The sequence below is a fragment of the Atractosteus spatula genome, chromosome 12 (assembly GCF_055471065.1).
Source record: "Atractosteus spatula isolate fAtrSpa1 chromosome 12, fAtrSpa1.hap1, whole genome shotgun sequence".
NCBI classification, from domain to species: Eukaryota; Metazoa; Chordata; class Actinopteri; order Semionotiformes; family Lepisosteidae; genus Atractosteus; species Atractosteus spatula.
In genome coordinates this window covers 27,459,466-27,477,290 of record NC_142717.1, presented here as the reverse complement: position 1 = coordinate 27,477,290, position 17,825 = coordinate 27,459,466, and the positions used below count along the sequence as shown (strand labels likewise).

Sequence of the window (17,825 nt, the reverse complement as noted above, 5' to 3'; positions counted from 1 at the left end):
GCCCGGGCTAACCCCCGTCCTGCCGCTACGCATAGGGTCTTTTTCCGTTCTTCTGCCATTCCACTGCTCGTCCCTTCCGACATCTGTGACAAATGTACGCATTTGGATTTAGAAAATAACTTGTATGGATCAATACTGAATGCTTAGACAAAGGAGATGTATTTAGTGGAATACTACAAGGATCTGAATTCAGACCTCTGCTTTTCCTAGGTTTGGATCAATGATCTAGATTCTATGCAGATAGTGAACTAGTTCTTTACAGATCATACTAAGAGCCAAATAAGTCAATTAATTTGTCATCTTCTGTTCGTATGTTAAATACAGCATGACGGCGCAGTGGTTAGCCTTGATACCTTGTAGCACTGGGGCCCCAGGGTTAAATTTCTGTGGTGCTATATCCATGGAGTTTGTATGTATGTTTTCCCCATGGTCAAATGGGTTTGCTCAGGGTGCTCCAGTCTCCTCTCACAAACCAAAGACATACTGCACTGGTTTGTTAATTTGCTCTGGCTACCCCAGGAACCTGTTTTGGATAAGTGGATAAGTAAAATGATGGATGTTCTTAAGTGATTACGAAAATTTCTACTTCTTACAGGATTTTCTAGGTACACAATTTGTGTGCTTCTTCAAGAAAAAAAAACTTTTGTTAATTCTATGGTCATCTTCATGTTTCTACTGTATGTGCAGTATATGTGTACATGCCTGTGGGAGTTTAATTCTGTATTTGATCCAGTGTAAAGAAACATGTATTTTCCTAAAGTTCCAATGGAGAGACTGAATTCATTTTCTGCTCTTATGAGTAATATACTCGTGTCATTCTGTTCTGTCCTGAGTTAATGCTTCTGCTAATACTAATGAGAAGACTAAGATATAAAATACTATGATAAAGTACAAAAAAACGAAACACAATACTTAACATTTAGTATTTATAACAAAATCCATAAAGTATTTTGTAATGTTTTTGTTTGATTGAGTCATACTTGCCAGGCTTAAGTTGTGCTTCTGCTTTTCTGGGTTGTTTGGAAACTTCCTGCTCTGTTAATGCAGCAATGAAGAAATCACAATGATACTAGCATGAATCTGAGCTGATAGCCCCACACACTGCCATCTTGTTAAACTTGTGACCTTTGTCTTTTATCACATATGGCTCAGGGTGAGGGAATGTTCATAACCCTTGTATTCTTGCCGAACTGTCATTCATAACTTTTTATCTAGCCATACTGACTAAAACCACAACTGCTGTTAGAAAACTGTAGGACTATCGTTGACAATTGTGTTGTTGGCCACCAGATCATTTTCACAGCACTGTAGATTTTTTCTCTTTCCTCTAGGTGTTTGTGCAGAAAAATGAGACACAACTCCTGGTGTTTAGTTTTGAGACATCTCCTGCTGGTGAGTGAAAACTGTTCCAGTGCTAGGAGAGAAATGAAAAGACATAGACGTGACCAGTAAAAGTGAGAGCTGTAGCCTAAAGGTAATAAAAAAAACTAACCATATTGAAGGGAAATGGGAGTTTAACCAGTCTTGAGTCATTGGTGAAAAGGGCTAGCCCACTGGTTGTTTGGACAGGTTGTTTATTTTTTCTTCCCTCATTCTGGAGCTAAAAAGTGAACTGTACTGTAAATGTAGAAAAAAAACTCTGTTCTAAACCAGTTTTAAATAATTACTGTGAGACCAGTTTATAAATGTTCCACAACTTGTCACTAAGAAAACAAGAAGAAATCATATTGAAACTAACACCCTCAAAATATTTTCATATTTTGGGAGAAAAATCTATGTTTTTTTTAATGAAATTGGTATGTTTTTCAATTGATATGTCAAGGGCTGGTTTCACCAAATATGACCCCCTACAGTGATGTTCACTCCCTAGTCCTGGAGGGAGCGCTGTTTCTTCTGCTTTTCATTCCAACCAGACTCTTAAAGAGTTTATTTGACTCAGCTGTTCACGTATGTACAGTACTGGTTACCAGGTCTTTACTCATTGAGCATTATGTAACATGGTGGACTGGGGTCCTTGAGGACCCCCAGGAGTGAATACCATTGATCTCAAGGGCAGATGTATTAAAAATGTATTCAACTGTACTGCTTTTTTACTGTATATCAACTTGTCAGATACAATGGAAGACGTAGAGGTTAATTTCATGCTGAAAAGCAAGAAAGAACATGAGAACACCAGGTTGAAGATCTCTTTCTTACGTTGTCTTTCTGCTCCTTTCCTCACTGCTCTGCTCTCTTCCTCACACACCTGAAGAGGCTCCACCAAAGCCAAAGCATGGTTCACTAGTGACAACAACAATCCAGTTTTTGCCCAGCAGGTGGTTTCATATTCTGATCTCTTTCTGTAAAGGACGTGACACCTGTTTGTAGTTCTAAAACTACTCCTCCTCACAGATTTTTCAATTGTAAGAGCTCAGTGCACTGGCTCATAATAAGTCATTTTGAAAGGGCTTGGGTGTGTCAAAAGCTCAATGGAGGACAAAGGTGGATTTCTCGGTAAAGTTCTCAGGACTGCCCCTGATATGTTAGAGAGGGATGTTAAGGAAAATGCCATTGTATTTTTTAAGAGCTTTGCTACTCAACACATGGCCATTTAAATCTAGAATGCTGTCTCAGCCAGCAACATAATTGTTAGACTTAATTGTTGATTATCAATTCAATAACAGCAGAACTGGTTGGAGCAGCACTGCAAACACCTGGGACTACAAGGGCTGCAAGTGACCTGGACAGATCTTCATCTAACCCTGGTCTAGACAGACTTCTGCAAATATGCTGTGAATCATAGGAAACCTCTTCTTTCCTTTGTAAAATATTAAGTGCTGTACAGTATAACACACCGAAACAACAATACAGCTCTAAAAATAGAGACAGATATTTACTGGATGGACAACTCGTTCACCACATCGCAGGTGATATTTTCTTTGAGATTCCTGGACATACTGTATACTTTCTGCTTTACGTTTTACTGTAACACCTTAGGTGTGACTGACATAGACTCATAGACAAAACCCCACCTACTGTACATTCAGACACACAGAAGCTGCTCACCTCATCGTGTACAGTACTCCAGGTCAGCAGAGTGATTGCTAAAGACAGTCAGTCACCACCACTTGGCTCGTTAAGAGACATCTTTTTAGAGGGCAGGAGTGCAGCTCTCCTCCATAAGATGATATGATAGCAGGTTCCCTAGAAAAGACCACTAGGTACTTGCAAGGGGAAGACACTGATCGGTGGATTGATTGTAAATAGCTGGACAGTGGGACAGGCAGACCTTTCCTTGTTATAGCAATTTTCATTCTCCTTCAGAAGCCCTTAACCAGTCAGGAGAGGCTCACAAACATTCTACACCAGCAGCTCCATAATGCAAAGCAAATGTAAAAGCCTGACTTTGAATTTACTCATATTTAGTGGATACCAGGGTTAGGACTTCTACTTTGAGCAGCAATGTGGGACCATTTATGACCGCGAGTTGCCCCTCATTTTCAAGGTCTCATCTATTTAAATCTATTTTATCAATTTAAAACATTTATTTAAACCTACTTTATATTTAATTCATAAAAATTAAGCAGAAAACGCCTAGCACTTCTAGAAATTCATGTACCTATACTGCAGAAAACCAAATGGACAAATATAGTTTGACTACCACAAGCCCAGAATTGTATTTTAAATAATGCAAACACTCTCTAGTGTAGAATGTTTTGCATGTCTTCAAAATCTTGGCATTTCCATTCTAATTCACAAATATTTCAATTTGCTTATAACTTCAATTGGTTGCATTTACATCTTTATTTTAATATTACTTTTTATTGTAAATAAGAAGGTCTGCACTGCTTCAAAGCCGGTACAAAACGAGAAGTGCCACACAATTCAGAGAGGAAGTCAATTTGCAAGTTGCAGTTATTCAAGAAAAGTTTTGAATTGACAATTCCAGATTTGATGGCTGTGCAGTAAAAACACAACAGTATATGTTTTCCTCACAGAAAATTTTTTTTTTGCAACTTATGCAAAAATGGGGCAAACATACAAACTCCACACAGATAGCACCCCAGCTCCAGAACTGAACCCAGGGCCCCAGAGCTGTGAGACAGCAATGTTAGCCCCTGCATCAGTGTGTGATCACAGTTTCCAAGAAGCTGCAAAGGAGCAGTAATGCGCATCACACTTAAAAGGAAGTGAAACAATTGAGCAAACAAAATACATTCATATATATCATCAGATCAGATCAGTCAGCCTGCACTGCAGCTCCAGTTCTTGGTCATCTCGGCGCTTCGCACTCCAGTCTGCCCGGTGACTCCTGGCCTTCACCCCTGGATCCCTGGACTCTGTCCTGCTGGCCTCCTCTTCCCCGTCAATCATCCGACTCACTGCAGGGGGACAGCCTGTGTCGTCCAGGACCCCAGGCTCTCTCCGTGGACTCGTCTTCCCTGAGGCTAGCAGCCCCGTTCCTGTCCTGTAGAGGCCATCTATTCCACTGCCCTCATCCCTGCCACAGTTCTTGCTTCCCTTCTGGGCAGCCTTTCTCCAGTCCTTCAGGGCTCTTTCCTTTTTCTCACCCTCTTTTCTCAGGCCTCTTTGCTTTTTGTATTCTTTCTCTTCCTAGCCACCTTCCAGCACCACAGTGTCTTCCTTTTTCCTTCCCAGGAGCCAGGCATTAGGAATGTGCTCTGAAGCCTAATGAGCAAGACCCTGAGGATTCCTGCGTTCTTGGGCAGACTGAGAACATCCCCAACACCTGTGCTGATCTGGGGCTCCAGAAGATGAGAGGGGACTAAAGGACGGGTTTCACCTGCTCCTGGCAGATGTCTCTCCTGGTTTGATCCAAAGGGCACCTGGATATCTAATGCCGATTGCATGAGGGCGCTTCCGTCAGAGTGAGGAGCCTGGGAGACCAAGCTGACAGCGCACATCTGGCTTGGTCTGGGAAGAGACCCCGCTAAGGGCATCCATCTTCAACCACAGGCTCCTGGGCCCTCCAACTAGACCACCGAGTAGGGGTTTCCCTTCTTGCCACCTCCTCTCAGTGAGGCCCTCAGGTCGAAGCACACCTGTGATTTTTGGTGGCTCCTTTTTTATTTAGAGCATTAATCTCTCCCTCTACCATCGCGATTCACCCACTCTTTTTCTTTGCAGAACCTGTGGGGCATTCCTTACTCCGCTGACCAGGATTTCTTATTTTTTCCCTTGGAATTTCCCTCCGCAACAGTCTGTTAGTCCATCTGCCTGGACCCAGACTAGGGAGGCTGTTTGGTCTCCTCTTGCCGGGAGCTCGGCAGCTTGAATCCACTCCGAAGCCAAGATAGCAACACCCTGAGGGCTGATCTGCCACTCTCCGGTCCCTTGCACTTGGGTCCTGACCAATCACCATCCACCTTCCATTGTAACAATCTGGAATTAGACACATGCGGACAAACCTGCCCTCTCTTACTCTGGCTCATTACTGAAAGAGGAGAAAGGCCTAAATAATTAAATCAGAAAATACATTACGCATGTAACTGAGAAAGAATCAAGTCTGCAGATTTGAAAGAGTTTTATTCAGAAAGAAATAAAACAATTGGTAAGAAAATGTAGCTGTTTTTGTAAAGAATGCTTCCATTTAACTTCTTGCAATGAAGACACTCTTCTCTCTTAGTTGTGAATAACAGATCCCTCCATTACATATTGTTGCTAATTTCTTTTGATTGGCTCAATTTCTGAACTGAAAATTAAATATAGCCTGTTTGACACATTTTAGAAAACCAGATTTAGTGTTGGGTAAAAAAAAATGATTTTGTAATTTTGACTTGATTGACTTCACAGCTCATTTTGTTTTAAAGGCAGCTGGTATCAGATGAAAGCCCTTCAGCCCTGCAGTAACACTGCACACAAGAGATACTGCCCGACAGTTTGTGTTCACTGACGATGTGTATAGTGCTTGAGCGCCATCTAGTGCTGATTCCAAAACAGCCAGTCAACAGAGTCTGAAATGCTGAACACAGGAGGTGGTTACTGTAGATACAGACAGTTACAAACAAATGTTGGTTCACAAGACAGGGGTTCTGGTACTGTGTGGAATCCTTTGTGATTACAGGATGGGGGAGAACATGCGCTGGCTTAAAATGTTATCTCTGTTCATACTGTAGTAAAATAAGAAAACAAACATAATCCAACACAATCAGAACTTTAAGACATTTAGTTTTTAGATCTCATTCTTTTTTCTCCTCCTGGGTCAACTATTTCTAGGTCTATCCCTGTTTCTGTTGTACCAAACACTGGATAGACTTTCTCAGTGAAGGTCGCATTGAAAGTGTAGATGTGACTTCTTCTTTCCACATTGTAAAAGGAGAGCTGCCCTTCCTCAATGTCCAGGTAGACTCCAAGCCTGGAGGGAACCAGTTTCATTGAGAGGATGGTGGCTGGCACAGTGAGTGCTCTGAAATGATTATTCTGCAGCCGCAGGGTCCAGTAACCTGTCCTTGTGTTCAGGTCGACGAACCCATTGCGTGGGGCAGACTCTCTGATCACTCCTACCCTCCAGTCCTGCTTCCCTGCCAGCTGAACCTCCCAGTAGTGTCTCCCTGAGGTGAAGCCCTCCTTCCCCATGACACACCACCACCCATCATATTTTTGAGAAGTTAAAACAGGGTAGTTTGAGCTGGTACTTTCAATTATAACACCCATTTGCACACGTTTTCCATCTTTGGACAGCTTGAGGCCTGGGTTGGCTGTTTTGGGATCCAGCTGTACATCATCTGGATAGAAGTGAAAAGGAGATGGAGAATGATTGTCTTGAAGTGCTTCCTACATCTCTGGGTTCATCTCTATCTCTGTGGATAACGTTACAGGCCTGCTTCTATGGCATTTGAATACAAGCTGGTTCACATTGAGGAGTATCATACAGGAAGCTGTCTTCTGTTTGAAAGCCTGGATTACTTTGTGAAAAGACCTGCATGAACTGTCAGTGAGGAGAGGCTGAAACAACTAGAAGGAGTTGTCCTCATCTACAGATAATGACATCATGACCTCTGCTAATATTAATTTAAAAGAAAAGTGTTGGGAAAGTCATCTTCCAATTAAAACTTGAAAAAGAGGAAAACAATAGGAAATCCTCAGAAATTAACATGGGCCTCAGTTTACAAGTGTTTACTGCTGTCTGAGGTTTTGTGTTTTCATTTCCTGAGCTTAAGATTGAATACTTGTTAAATTCTCTTAGTTAAGATCAGTACCAGAGCATTGGTAGTCAGTTATGATATGGAGAAACAGCTTTGGTGCGAGTTTACTTCAAAAACTTGTGAGCGAGTTTCTTAAAGATGGTTACATACCTGACATGTTATTAATCCATTTCCACACTGAAAATAAAAAAGACATTAATTTAGTTTAAGGTAATTCTTAACCCGAGAACTTTGATTCAAAGGTCTGTAGACAGGTATACTATCTACTATTGTACGTTCCATATTGAGTTAGGAAACTTACCTGAGTCAGGGATGTGTTGCACCGCATCTGTGAGTACAAAAAAAGATTTGACACTGTAAATAATACCCACATAATGATGGTAATGCCCAATAACAGAACAGCTCCGCCTGTCGCATTCCTGAATTATCTGACTTCAAGTAGGCCTCCAAAGAAATCCAAACTGATAAATGCTGGGATTGTGTTCAACTGATACTCCTCTTTCTGCAATGATTTTTCCCAAAATTCAGTATGCTTGGCTTAGCGTGTTTGGTTTGCTTAAGCTATCTTATGTCTTACAGAGAGAAAATCTAAATGAAAACCTATTAACAGGAAAAAGGGATAAAACTCCCAGGTATACTCGTGGGAACCATGGCTTCTTCTAGTAGTCCTGAGGGCTGACAACAGTGCTTACTGGGCTCCAGTCAGCTTCTGAGAGTCCAGGCTTACGAAGATTCAAATTGCAGAATTTGGATTTTGAGATGGGCATATTGTCTCTACGCACTAGAGGGCTGAGACAATCAGTTGGATGAACATACATAAAATACCAAGGTGATCTGGCCATTACAAAATAAACTCTGTTACAAAAAAGAAGGTGAAATGTGGTTGTGGTGATTTTTGGTACTAGCCAAACGTCAGATGAAGCTGGAGGCCTCGGGCTAAGACTTTGGTCAGCGTCAATCCTGTCTCTCTGGTTAGACCTCTGACCCAGCAGTGATTCACAGCTGGACAGTTTCAGGCAGGTCTCTCAGTACACTGTGTCAAGGGCAGGGACTCTGCACTCACCTGCACACCTGAACCTCTGCTTGGTGGACAGCCACAGCTGGGGAATGGTGCCCTGGGGGAAACAAAACCATTTCTCTCAGACACGGGAGGAGGTGACAGGAGCGGAGGTGTACATAAGGCAGGGCTCTGACACTTCAGCCAAAGTCCCATCCACTTCAAATTCACAGTAACTGCACAATTCAGTGGAAGAATCTGGGTGACTGGTATGTATATCTTGACATTTTTTTTATTTTGTTTTGTTTAATATTGAAGATCTGTACTGTGGTTTGCTCCTAATGGGTTTTATCTATGTGGTGTTGAAGGAGCTCAGAGGAGCCTCACTCACCTCCTCAGGTCTGTCTCTGATCACACTCCACATGATGAACTCCAGGATGGGGAGGATGTTGAGCAGAAGACCTCTCTTCCACTGGCTGCCCAGCTCTTCCAGTACCTGGGTCACATCCTGTCCTGCGGACACAGAGCCCTGCAGAAAGACATTGTGTGTGTGTGAGAAAATGTAGTAAAACAAGATGAAAGAAAATGAGTGTGAAAGAGAAGAGGAACATTGCTATAAGTCATAGAATACAGAAAAACAAATATAGAGGGACGACTCTCTAGAACATGTTCTGTACATCAGATATTGAGCTGCTTCATCACTACAGTGGGCTCAGGACATATTTGTGTCCTGTACTGTACAGTAGTACAGTATGTCCTGTTTGACAGCAGTGATATTGAGCTGGTAAGAGCTGAGTTACTAAGCTGAGTAAGTTGAGTGATAGTCCAGAATTGTGGATTTTTGAGAACCTCTCTGACCTCAGGAAGTGACCTCAAGCTCTTGGCCCACTCAGACAGGATGTGCTGGCTGTTCTTCATCTTCAGCTCCTGGGCTAGACTCTGGGGCTCAGTGGGCTCTGACTGGCTCTGTTCCTCAGCACCACGGACCTCTGATGACCTTTCGCCTGGAGGCACACCTACAATTTTCTTCTGAACACAGAAGTTAATTTTATAATTTATTATTTTATTATTTATAGTCATGCAGTACCCTCAGGCAGGCAAACCGATTGATTAAACATAACAATTAAAAAACACCCCCTCAGATTTAATGTGTTTTACCCTTCCACCTGATCCTGAATCCACAGGGAAAAGAAGAGACCAGCCAACAAAAACATGCTGTGCGACTGTGTCTCTCAGCCCTGTGTCTCTGTGTTGTGTGCGACCTTGTCTCTCAGTCCTGTGTGCCTGTGCTGTGTGTGACTGTGTCTCACAGCCCTGTGTGTCTGTGCTGTGTGTGACTGTGTCTCTCAGTCTTGTCTCGGTGCTGTGTGTGGGATCGTGTCTCTCAGCTCTGTGTGCCTGTGCTGTGTGTGTGACTGTCTCTCAGCCCTGTGTGTCTGTGCTGTGTTCCTCTGTTTCTCGCCCCTGTGTACCTGTAATGTGGGTTTCAGTTCCTCAGCCCACTCCAGGATGAACTTTTTGCATTCCTTTGTGTTGCCGATGTCATCGTTCTTGCAGGCTCTTGACAAAACCTCGCTGTTCTGATGCAGTCACAGCATAGGAGGAAGGTAGAAATATAAAACTTATTTTTATCTTATGAATATTTTGCTGAAAACTTCCATTCCTTCTTTTCTTTTTCGATTATTCTTTTCTCACTCAGCAGTATGTTTCTACCTTACCCAGTGAACCCCACTCCCACCTGCTTTTGTGCTACAAATCTCCCCTCCCTGCTGCCCACACCTCCCCCCTCCTCATACCTGGGAGACCCTGTACAGCTCAGCAGCCAACTCTTGGATGACTCGTTTACTCTCCTCCAGGCTCTGGATGTCTTTCTTGGTGTACTTACAGCATCCCTGGTGGAGGAAGCATAGGTGATATGGAGAGCCTCTTAGTGAGGATAAGGACAGACCTCATTTATTATCCTGGTTGCTGGTCACCAATTAACTGTGTCGCACAATTTCTTTCTCACTGCTAACCAAGCCTTTTGTTACCTGTTCAAAATAAAACAATCCTGCAAGTATCCCACAAGTATCCTGCAAATGACTGCTTTGGGAAACCCAAATGCTTCCTGTGGATCTTATTTCATATTGAGTACAGTAAGGCTTTAAGTCTCAGAATCCTGAAGGATTTTTCTTTGTTGTGTGTAGGTATTATACAGTATTATCAATGAAATGATTCATGTATTGATGACAAAAAGTACCAATTACTGTACAGTCCAGCCCATCGACTCCCCTCCCTCTCCCAGATTCACCCTCAGTTTCTTTGTTTATTCACCTTTAATTTTTCCACCACTGCCTTTGTGCCCTTGAAGACATCCATCACCTTGCGGACTGTGACCTGTGGAGAAACCGCCAGTTCACAGTTCAACACAGGTTTGCTATCAGTGAATATCGATGATAAGGCCTCAGGGGGCTAACTGGACCACTTAAGTTGATTCTACACAAAAACATCTCCCTTCCTAGGACTATCAGCTTAAAATCTTAAAATCTCTATCTGAGTATAGGTTTTATTTAAGCCATTTCAAAACATAATTTTCCCTGTCTTCCACTAAATCACAGCATTAAGATCAGATTAGCTTTGATGAAAGACTGAAGCTGTAACCAAGTGAATGGCCCAATGACCTCCTCTCATTTGTAACCTTTCTTTTGTTCTTATTATTCCACCTTTATTTTCATGGCTATATTATTCAAACTTCTTCTTAACAAATGTTAGAAATTTACTTTGTGATAATTGAGCAAAAACATCACCAATCATCCTCACAGCAATCCCAATATTCAGGTTTCACAGCATTCTCTGGGATTTAATTGATTTCATTTCAACACACAGGAATCTAAAATACGAGGAACTTCCTTCTGTTTCTTCTTTCGAGTGTCTTTCAACCAAACCTCTGCCTAGACTGCAGGATGTTCCAAATGGCCCAGCGAGGAGATTAAGTGAGTCAGCTGTGGACAGCAGCTACCAGGATACAGAGCAGCGCTGTGCCAGTATTGCCAAGGTGAGCCAAGTTGACGTCAGCTGAGAAATAACTCCCATATCTGGGCCTCCTATCTCAGGTTAAGTGCTTGTAGTTTTATTGACGATACCTGTCACTTCCTTGTTTTAACAAGGCAAATCTCACATTTTACATGAAATCTTTCTGTCCCACATCTGAGAGACAAAGGGCTCTATCCCGTTCACTCTTATTTTGAGAGGTCACCATACAGTATATGAGTACTGATTCTTTCATGAGATTGGTTTTATTGTTCATGCTTTGCAGAGCAGCAGTTGTCTGTGCTAAGCCTCTCCTGTCCACACCCTTTTCATCTGTCAGTCACTCAGTCAGGATCTGTATCAACTTACCTCAGCCAGGTTTGGCTTTTCAAACTCATATGACATCCAATTGCGTGCTTTGGTGTCTTCTTTGGCATGGTTATCACCACTGCTGCCACAACTACGACTCTCTGTAGAGCCTCTTTGAGCTGGAACAACAGGCAGAAGAAGTCAGGCTGTCATGAAGCCAGTTTAAACTGAATCTTACCACTTACTTCCCACCCCTTCTGTTACAATGTTACAAACTGCAACCAGTTGTATTGATTTGTTATTAAATGTATGAGGCTGAACACCTCAAAGCAACTTATACATTTGAAAATATTTTCAAAAATGTTTTCATCTCATGAAAAAAATGTTGTAAATTAGTTTAGCTCACCATTGCTTCTGATGATTTTCAGTCTTGACATCTTCTATTTGTGTCATTCCAGAGCCAAAACTGGAATTGAGAGAATAACACAATTGGAGGGAGATTATTAGGGCTGATTCAGCCTCCATTTACTGTCCTTTGTCCACACTTATGAGCTAATTATTGCAGTCTGATCCACCTAAATAGACATTTGAGTATATCCCTGGACTGAGGATATTGTGTAAGCTTGTTACTGAATGTTTTCCCAAGTATCGTCTGACATAAACTGGGTCAAGTATCAATAGTTGTGATTTGTTCACTTACAGTACACATGGATGACTATAAGACATTTCTGAGAGAAGGGTGTGAACAGGCATCTCAGACATCTATAGAGAATCTAGAGACTGAAGATTATCTGGGAATGAGGAAGGTATTTCACTTGTGTCACAGACTCATTGGCTGGAGAACCACATGATCTACCTAATGATTGGTTGAATTCTGCAACTACCTGTTACAAAGCACTAGATGAATGGTGTTACGGTTCATTATAAAAAATAATCTTGCTCAAATGCAATGTAGCTCAAGTAGATTCAGCTAAATACACAGCGTGTTTTATTGATGGAACAAGTAATAGGTTTATTCCATGCTGAAAAGAGAAGAAAGAAAACACAACGTTTCGGCTGTGGAGCCTTCTCCAGAGTGAGTGTTTAGGCTCACTCTGAAGAAGACTCCACAGTCGAAACATTGTGCTTTCTTTCTTCTCTTTTCAGCATGGAATAAACCTATTACTTGTTCCTTTGCAGCCTGTGCATGCTGATGCAGCTACCCACTTGAACATGTTTTATCTATATTGATAATAAGTCATGAGTCAGTGCTGTTTGCTGGTACAGTACATTTATTTCCTCTTTAAATGTGGCCATGGTGTCACTGTTAAAATCTGCAATTTAATGTACATGGTTATTCCAAATTAACCATAGAAGGGTAAAGAATCAGATAAAATGATCTATTTCAGAAACATTTTTGCAATAACTACATTAGGACACAATTTAAAATATAAGCAATGTTCTAAATCATAACGATGAATAATTGCAAATCTTAGGTTGAAATTCAAAGTGCAGTGTAGTTTATAAAAATATTGAAATTATACTTGCTTTTGAATTGTGATTATGTGTTTCTATTTAAAGAACACCAAATGGAACATGAGTTTAATGTGCATGCCTTCAGAAAATATTACCCCCCAAACAATTTCAAGTACTGTTGTGTTACAACCAGACTACATTGAAATTAATTTTATAATTTAAACTCCCTGTGTAATTTACAATGTGCCTGTACATTATGATAGGCTCTCTTTCATATCATTTAAAGATTGGTATGTACTACAATGTACTAAAAAATATAGACAATTAACAAACAAAAGCAACTTGCATGTTCTTTAGTCTATTGCAGTTTTAAGTATGATTAAAGGTAATGATGTGTGATTTTTCTGAATTGTTGCGACCATACTTAATTTGTGATCAAATTCTGAGAATGAAGAGCACAGAAATCATTTTTAGATAATTAAAATTATTTTTCATATTTAATATGTAGTATTTTGTTAGCACATTACTAAGATATCCTGACCAACAAGAAGAAAATACAACTTTGACTTTGCCAAAATCAGTTTTTGCCCACTGAACAAAAACTAAAATTAAATGAATAGAGAACAAAGGGGATGTAATAACAATTATTTAAAAGCTTTTACATCCAAAGATATTTCTAACCACAGACTAAACATACAAATAACAGATTGTTAGATTGTAATATTTGTAGTATTCAAAAAGCAGCATCAGAGATACATTTTTATTCCTTAGCATGTTGTAATATTTTACAGTACACTTCATCAGTTTCTGAAAACTAAAATATTTTACTTACTTCTCTGCAGTGTTGCAGCTGTGCTACTTGTGTAGAATGGCTACTTTGAAAAGTAGAACTAAATGCTAGGTGAACAAAATATTCCAGTTCCTATTGCCCTACCTGACAATTAGGATGGTGATTATAGTGAGGGAAATGTGCACAGAAATGTAAAGAAATATGAAGTCTAATTGTGTCTGTCTTCAAGTGTCCCTTTAAATGTATTAAATAATGTTAACTATTTGTTTACCTCTCAATGGATTTAGAATAGTTATACAAACTGAGCTCCTATACAAGGGTCAGAAATTACAGGTAAGTTGGCACTATGCAGTACAGTATATTATTGTCCTCTGGACAGGCGTTTCCATCACAGCCTTGGTTCTGTCAGGCTGGACGATAGGTTTTTGGTCACTTCTCTGAGCAAGGTCCTTCTAGCGCAGTTGCTCAGTTTGGAAGGACATCCTCCTCTAGAAAGAGTCTGGCTGGTTCCCAATGATAGACCTGGTGATGCTCCTGGAAACTTTTTACACCCTTGATGTTTTGATACCCCTTCCCATAATTCTTGACCAATACATTGACCAATTCGGCTTTTTCATTCACTTGAAAAAACAAAGTGGTAAAAGCACTGAGTACAGACCTGTGGTGAACTGCTCAGTCATATTGCTAACAAACCTGCTCACAGCCTGTCAACCTGGTAACAGATGAGGCTTGACTGGCTTCTCTCTGTATTGGATACATTGAGCACTTCCTCTTCTGAGAATAACATTAACTCTTTCTTTGCAATTTACTGTCAATACTTCCAACGATTTAATGAACTATGCAGAAAAATAAACAACACAAACAGCTATTAGCAGTTTAATACTATTGTCTTTATTGTTTAATTTCCCTATGTAATTTACAAAGTACCTATAATTTAGGATCTGATCTGGTTCACATCATCTCAAGATTGGTATGTTCTACAAGTTTATCTGACATTCACATGTACATTTGACATTTTTGTACAGTTTTTGCCCACTGTACAAAAACTAAAATGAAACGAGTAAAGAATAAATGAAATCCAATAACAATCACCTCCATGTTTTACATACTGTACATCCATGATTCTCTCTGTTCTCAACATTAAATTAATAGTTTTAACATATAAATGACATATTATTAGATTGTAATACTTGTAGCTTTCAAATGACAGAGAAACGTTTTTATTTGTTGAAAGGCAGTTCAGCAGTGGATAAAAAGTAAAATATTTTACTTACAGTACTTCCCTGCAGCAGTGCTAGCTGTTGCCACTTGTGTAAAATGGTTCTGCTTTTAAAAAGAAAGTAAAACTAAATGTCTGAAAAACAAGTTCCCCTTGCCCTTATCTGATGGTACAGATGGTGATTATGGCAAGAGAGGGTGTAGACAGAAGTGTGAAGGCAAATACTATCTGTCTTCAACTGGCAATTGAATGTACAGGAAAAGAAAGGTTACAAACAAGAGGAGGCTGGTCAGCCCATCTACTTTACTGTAGCTCTTGTGTTGACAGCTAGTTACAGTATGTCAACACAAGCAGCACAGACTCTTTTCTGAGTCTTTTTAGAAAAAGGCTTTCTCCTGCCACAGTTATGGAGAGAATGACACACTGTAGTTTCTATATTTATCTTTAAAAGTTTATTCTTAAGTCCATTAAATGATGTTAACTACTTTTTTACTTCTCACTGAATTTAGAATACTTATACAGGCTGAACTCCAACACAGGATATACTCAGTGTTTTTAGGTAGCAGTTGTCAAGGAGTCTAGTACCTTAGCACATGATTTTCCTGGCAGTGTTTTTGGCTACTTGTTAGTATTTGAACACTAGCACCTTCTGTATGTTTTTTTTGTACAATTATAGGTTTGAAATCCAAAGCATGGACTATTTTACAGTCTCGATCAAATGCACTGAATCAGATTGGCTTCTAGATTTAAAATAGTTTGTATTTACAAGAAATGCATTATCAAAAGCAGCACATTTGAGATGATGAGGAAAGCATGCTGTAAAACTATGTTCTGCTCAGTTTAAAAGAAAATTCAAGTAGTGGACATGCAGTGGAATGAAACAGGAAAAATAACCTTTTACTGTACATACTGTACATTTCCGAATATTTAACAGCAAGTTGCTTGTTCTTGCATTGTTTACATTACACTTAAAACATGGTATTAATTTAATTGTGAAACCAGTTATTGTAACTCTAACAGTCCATGAAGTAAAAACAATAATAAGTAAGATTTTTACATAGTACTTGGTTGTGATTTTATTTGTTTGGCTATTTAAGTAGTAATCCAGAAATAAAGGGGATAGCAATCTGTGGACTTTCATCATTTTAAAATGTTGCTTCCGAATCAACAATATACAATAAAGTAATAGTAATCCTTACACTTACATAGTACTTTACTGGACACTCCAGTCAAAGTGCTTTACAGGTAATGGGGACTCCCCTCCACTACCAATCTGAAACACCCACCTGGATAACTTCTTTCAGTACAAATTAAAACTCTGTCCTAACGTCTTAAGTTCTAACTTCACTTTAATAAACATCTTATGCAGAATGAACTAGGTCTGATTCCAAAAAAGCTGTACAGTGTAAAAACAAAGTATATACACTTGACTTATCTATTTTTTTGAGGATACTTATATTTTTCTCAGTTCACTCATTTTTCACTCCATACTTGTCTTTGTTTTTCCCAATAAAGACAGCCCCACTCTTTTCAACAGGGTGCACTGTATATACAGTAGCAGCTACGAGTAATTATCCCTGCCTACAGCAACTCATTTGCTTGGATGTTGGTCTCCATTTTGGCTCAGTGGCCTTCCTTGTTTCCAAGAAGAGCCAAAATGGCTATTTCCTATGGAAGCTTCATCCTCTAGTCCACACTGGAATGTCGACTCCCTCACAATAACATTTTTGTAATGGCAAATAAGGTGAACGATCTATCAGGTTTAACTGTCATTTTTGAATGCCGATTGTATTATTATTATCATTATCATTGATATGATACAGTTAAATGATAAATAACTTTATCCAGCAGTCTACGAAGATATGAGTTTTCTCAGACACTGGGGGTTCCCACAGAAAGAAGCCTTTCACCTTCAAGTGCAGTCCAGTCCAACAGTCTCTAAAATCAGTACCCTCACACAATGGCTTTCCTGCCCTCTGTTCTGTTTTTACTGTTTAATTATTCATTGCGATGTTTTTATAATGCCTACAATGCCCCAGTCTTGTTCTGTGCTGTTTTTGCTTCAGTTACTGTTGACTGTGCTTAATGTAAAACTAGAAACACTGTAGGGGGGCATCTGCTGAGAAAGTAGTTCTTCCAGAGCCTTGTTCCTGACTAACTCAGACACCTGGATTACTTTTCATAATCACACTGTATAATATTGTCTATGTCCCATGCACTATCTGTTTGGAAATACAGTATTTTGCATACAAAATACAAATGTAGTTATTCGGTCTTGTCTAAGCATCTTTCATACTTTCTGTTGAACTTGAATATTTGATCATTTCTGATTGCATTTGATGTGTTTTAAATTATATCCTTATTGGTGTGTCTTGACGCTCATATGTTGTTTTAGTTTGTACTATTGTAATATTAGCGGATTGATGTGTATTCTATTTAAATTGTATTATTGTATTATTACACTTAAATTGTTCTTCTATATAAACACCGCCAATACAATAACAACCCTTCGTTTTAAATTTATATTCTTAATTTAGCGTCCTTATTTAAGTGGAGTTCTCAATCATAACTGCACTGTTAGAAGAGACTATTTTAATATTTTAGGATTTTCGAACATGATAAATTTCGGTCCTGATAAAGTTTTGCACTAGATCTTTAACGCAATTTAAGTTCTGTCTTACAAGCTAGTTTTCTAGCTTGTAAGACAGAATCTATTTTATCATGCAGAAAAATGTTAGCAGAAAAACACATTTTAGGAAACAGAAAGACACATTTCTGTTCTTTTGAATATCCAAGGAAGGTTCAGTTGTTTAAAATATCTTTTTTTGTGTATCGATTCTGTTCAGGCACAGCCAGGGACTGCCTGGTACAGCAGAAGGGGTCCTAAGGAGTCTTCAGCTC

General features: G+C 39.7%; 1 protein-coding gene across 3 annotated transcripts; it reads right to left on the bottom strand.

Moving 5' to 3' along the window:
- Positions 1-5,507: 5,507 nt before the first annotated feature.
- LOC148822842 (E3 ubiquitin-protein ligase TRIM21-like) lies at positions 5,508-15,055 on the bottom strand. Of its 3 annotated transcripts, none has more exons than XM_088928758.1 (12): positions 14,980-15,055; positions 11,867-11,926; positions 11,521-11,639; positions 10,456-10,518; positions 9,939-10,034; positions 9,615-9,722; positions 9,001-9,171; positions 8,534-8,671; positions 8,209-8,260; positions 7,447-7,473; positions 7,296-7,322; positions 5,508-6,725 (listed from the first exon to the last, which is right to left on the bottom strand). In XM_088928758.1, exons 2-12 carry the CDS (start codon positions 11,895-11,897, stop codon positions 6,166-6,168), a joined length of 1,392 nt encoding a protein of 463 aa, XP_088784884.1. In that variant the 5' UTR covers positions 11,898-11,926; positions 14,980-15,055; the 3' UTR covers positions 5,508-6,165. The 3 variants fall into 3 exon arrangements, with proteins under 3 accessions (XP_088784884.1, XP_088784886.1, XP_088784885.1); XM_088928760.1 differs by having other exon boundaries at positions 9,001-9,168; XM_088928759.1 differs by lacking the exon at positions 14,980-15,055 and adding an exon at positions 14,364-14,541.
- Between the last annotated feature and the right edge of the window lie 2,770 nt (positions 15,056-17,825).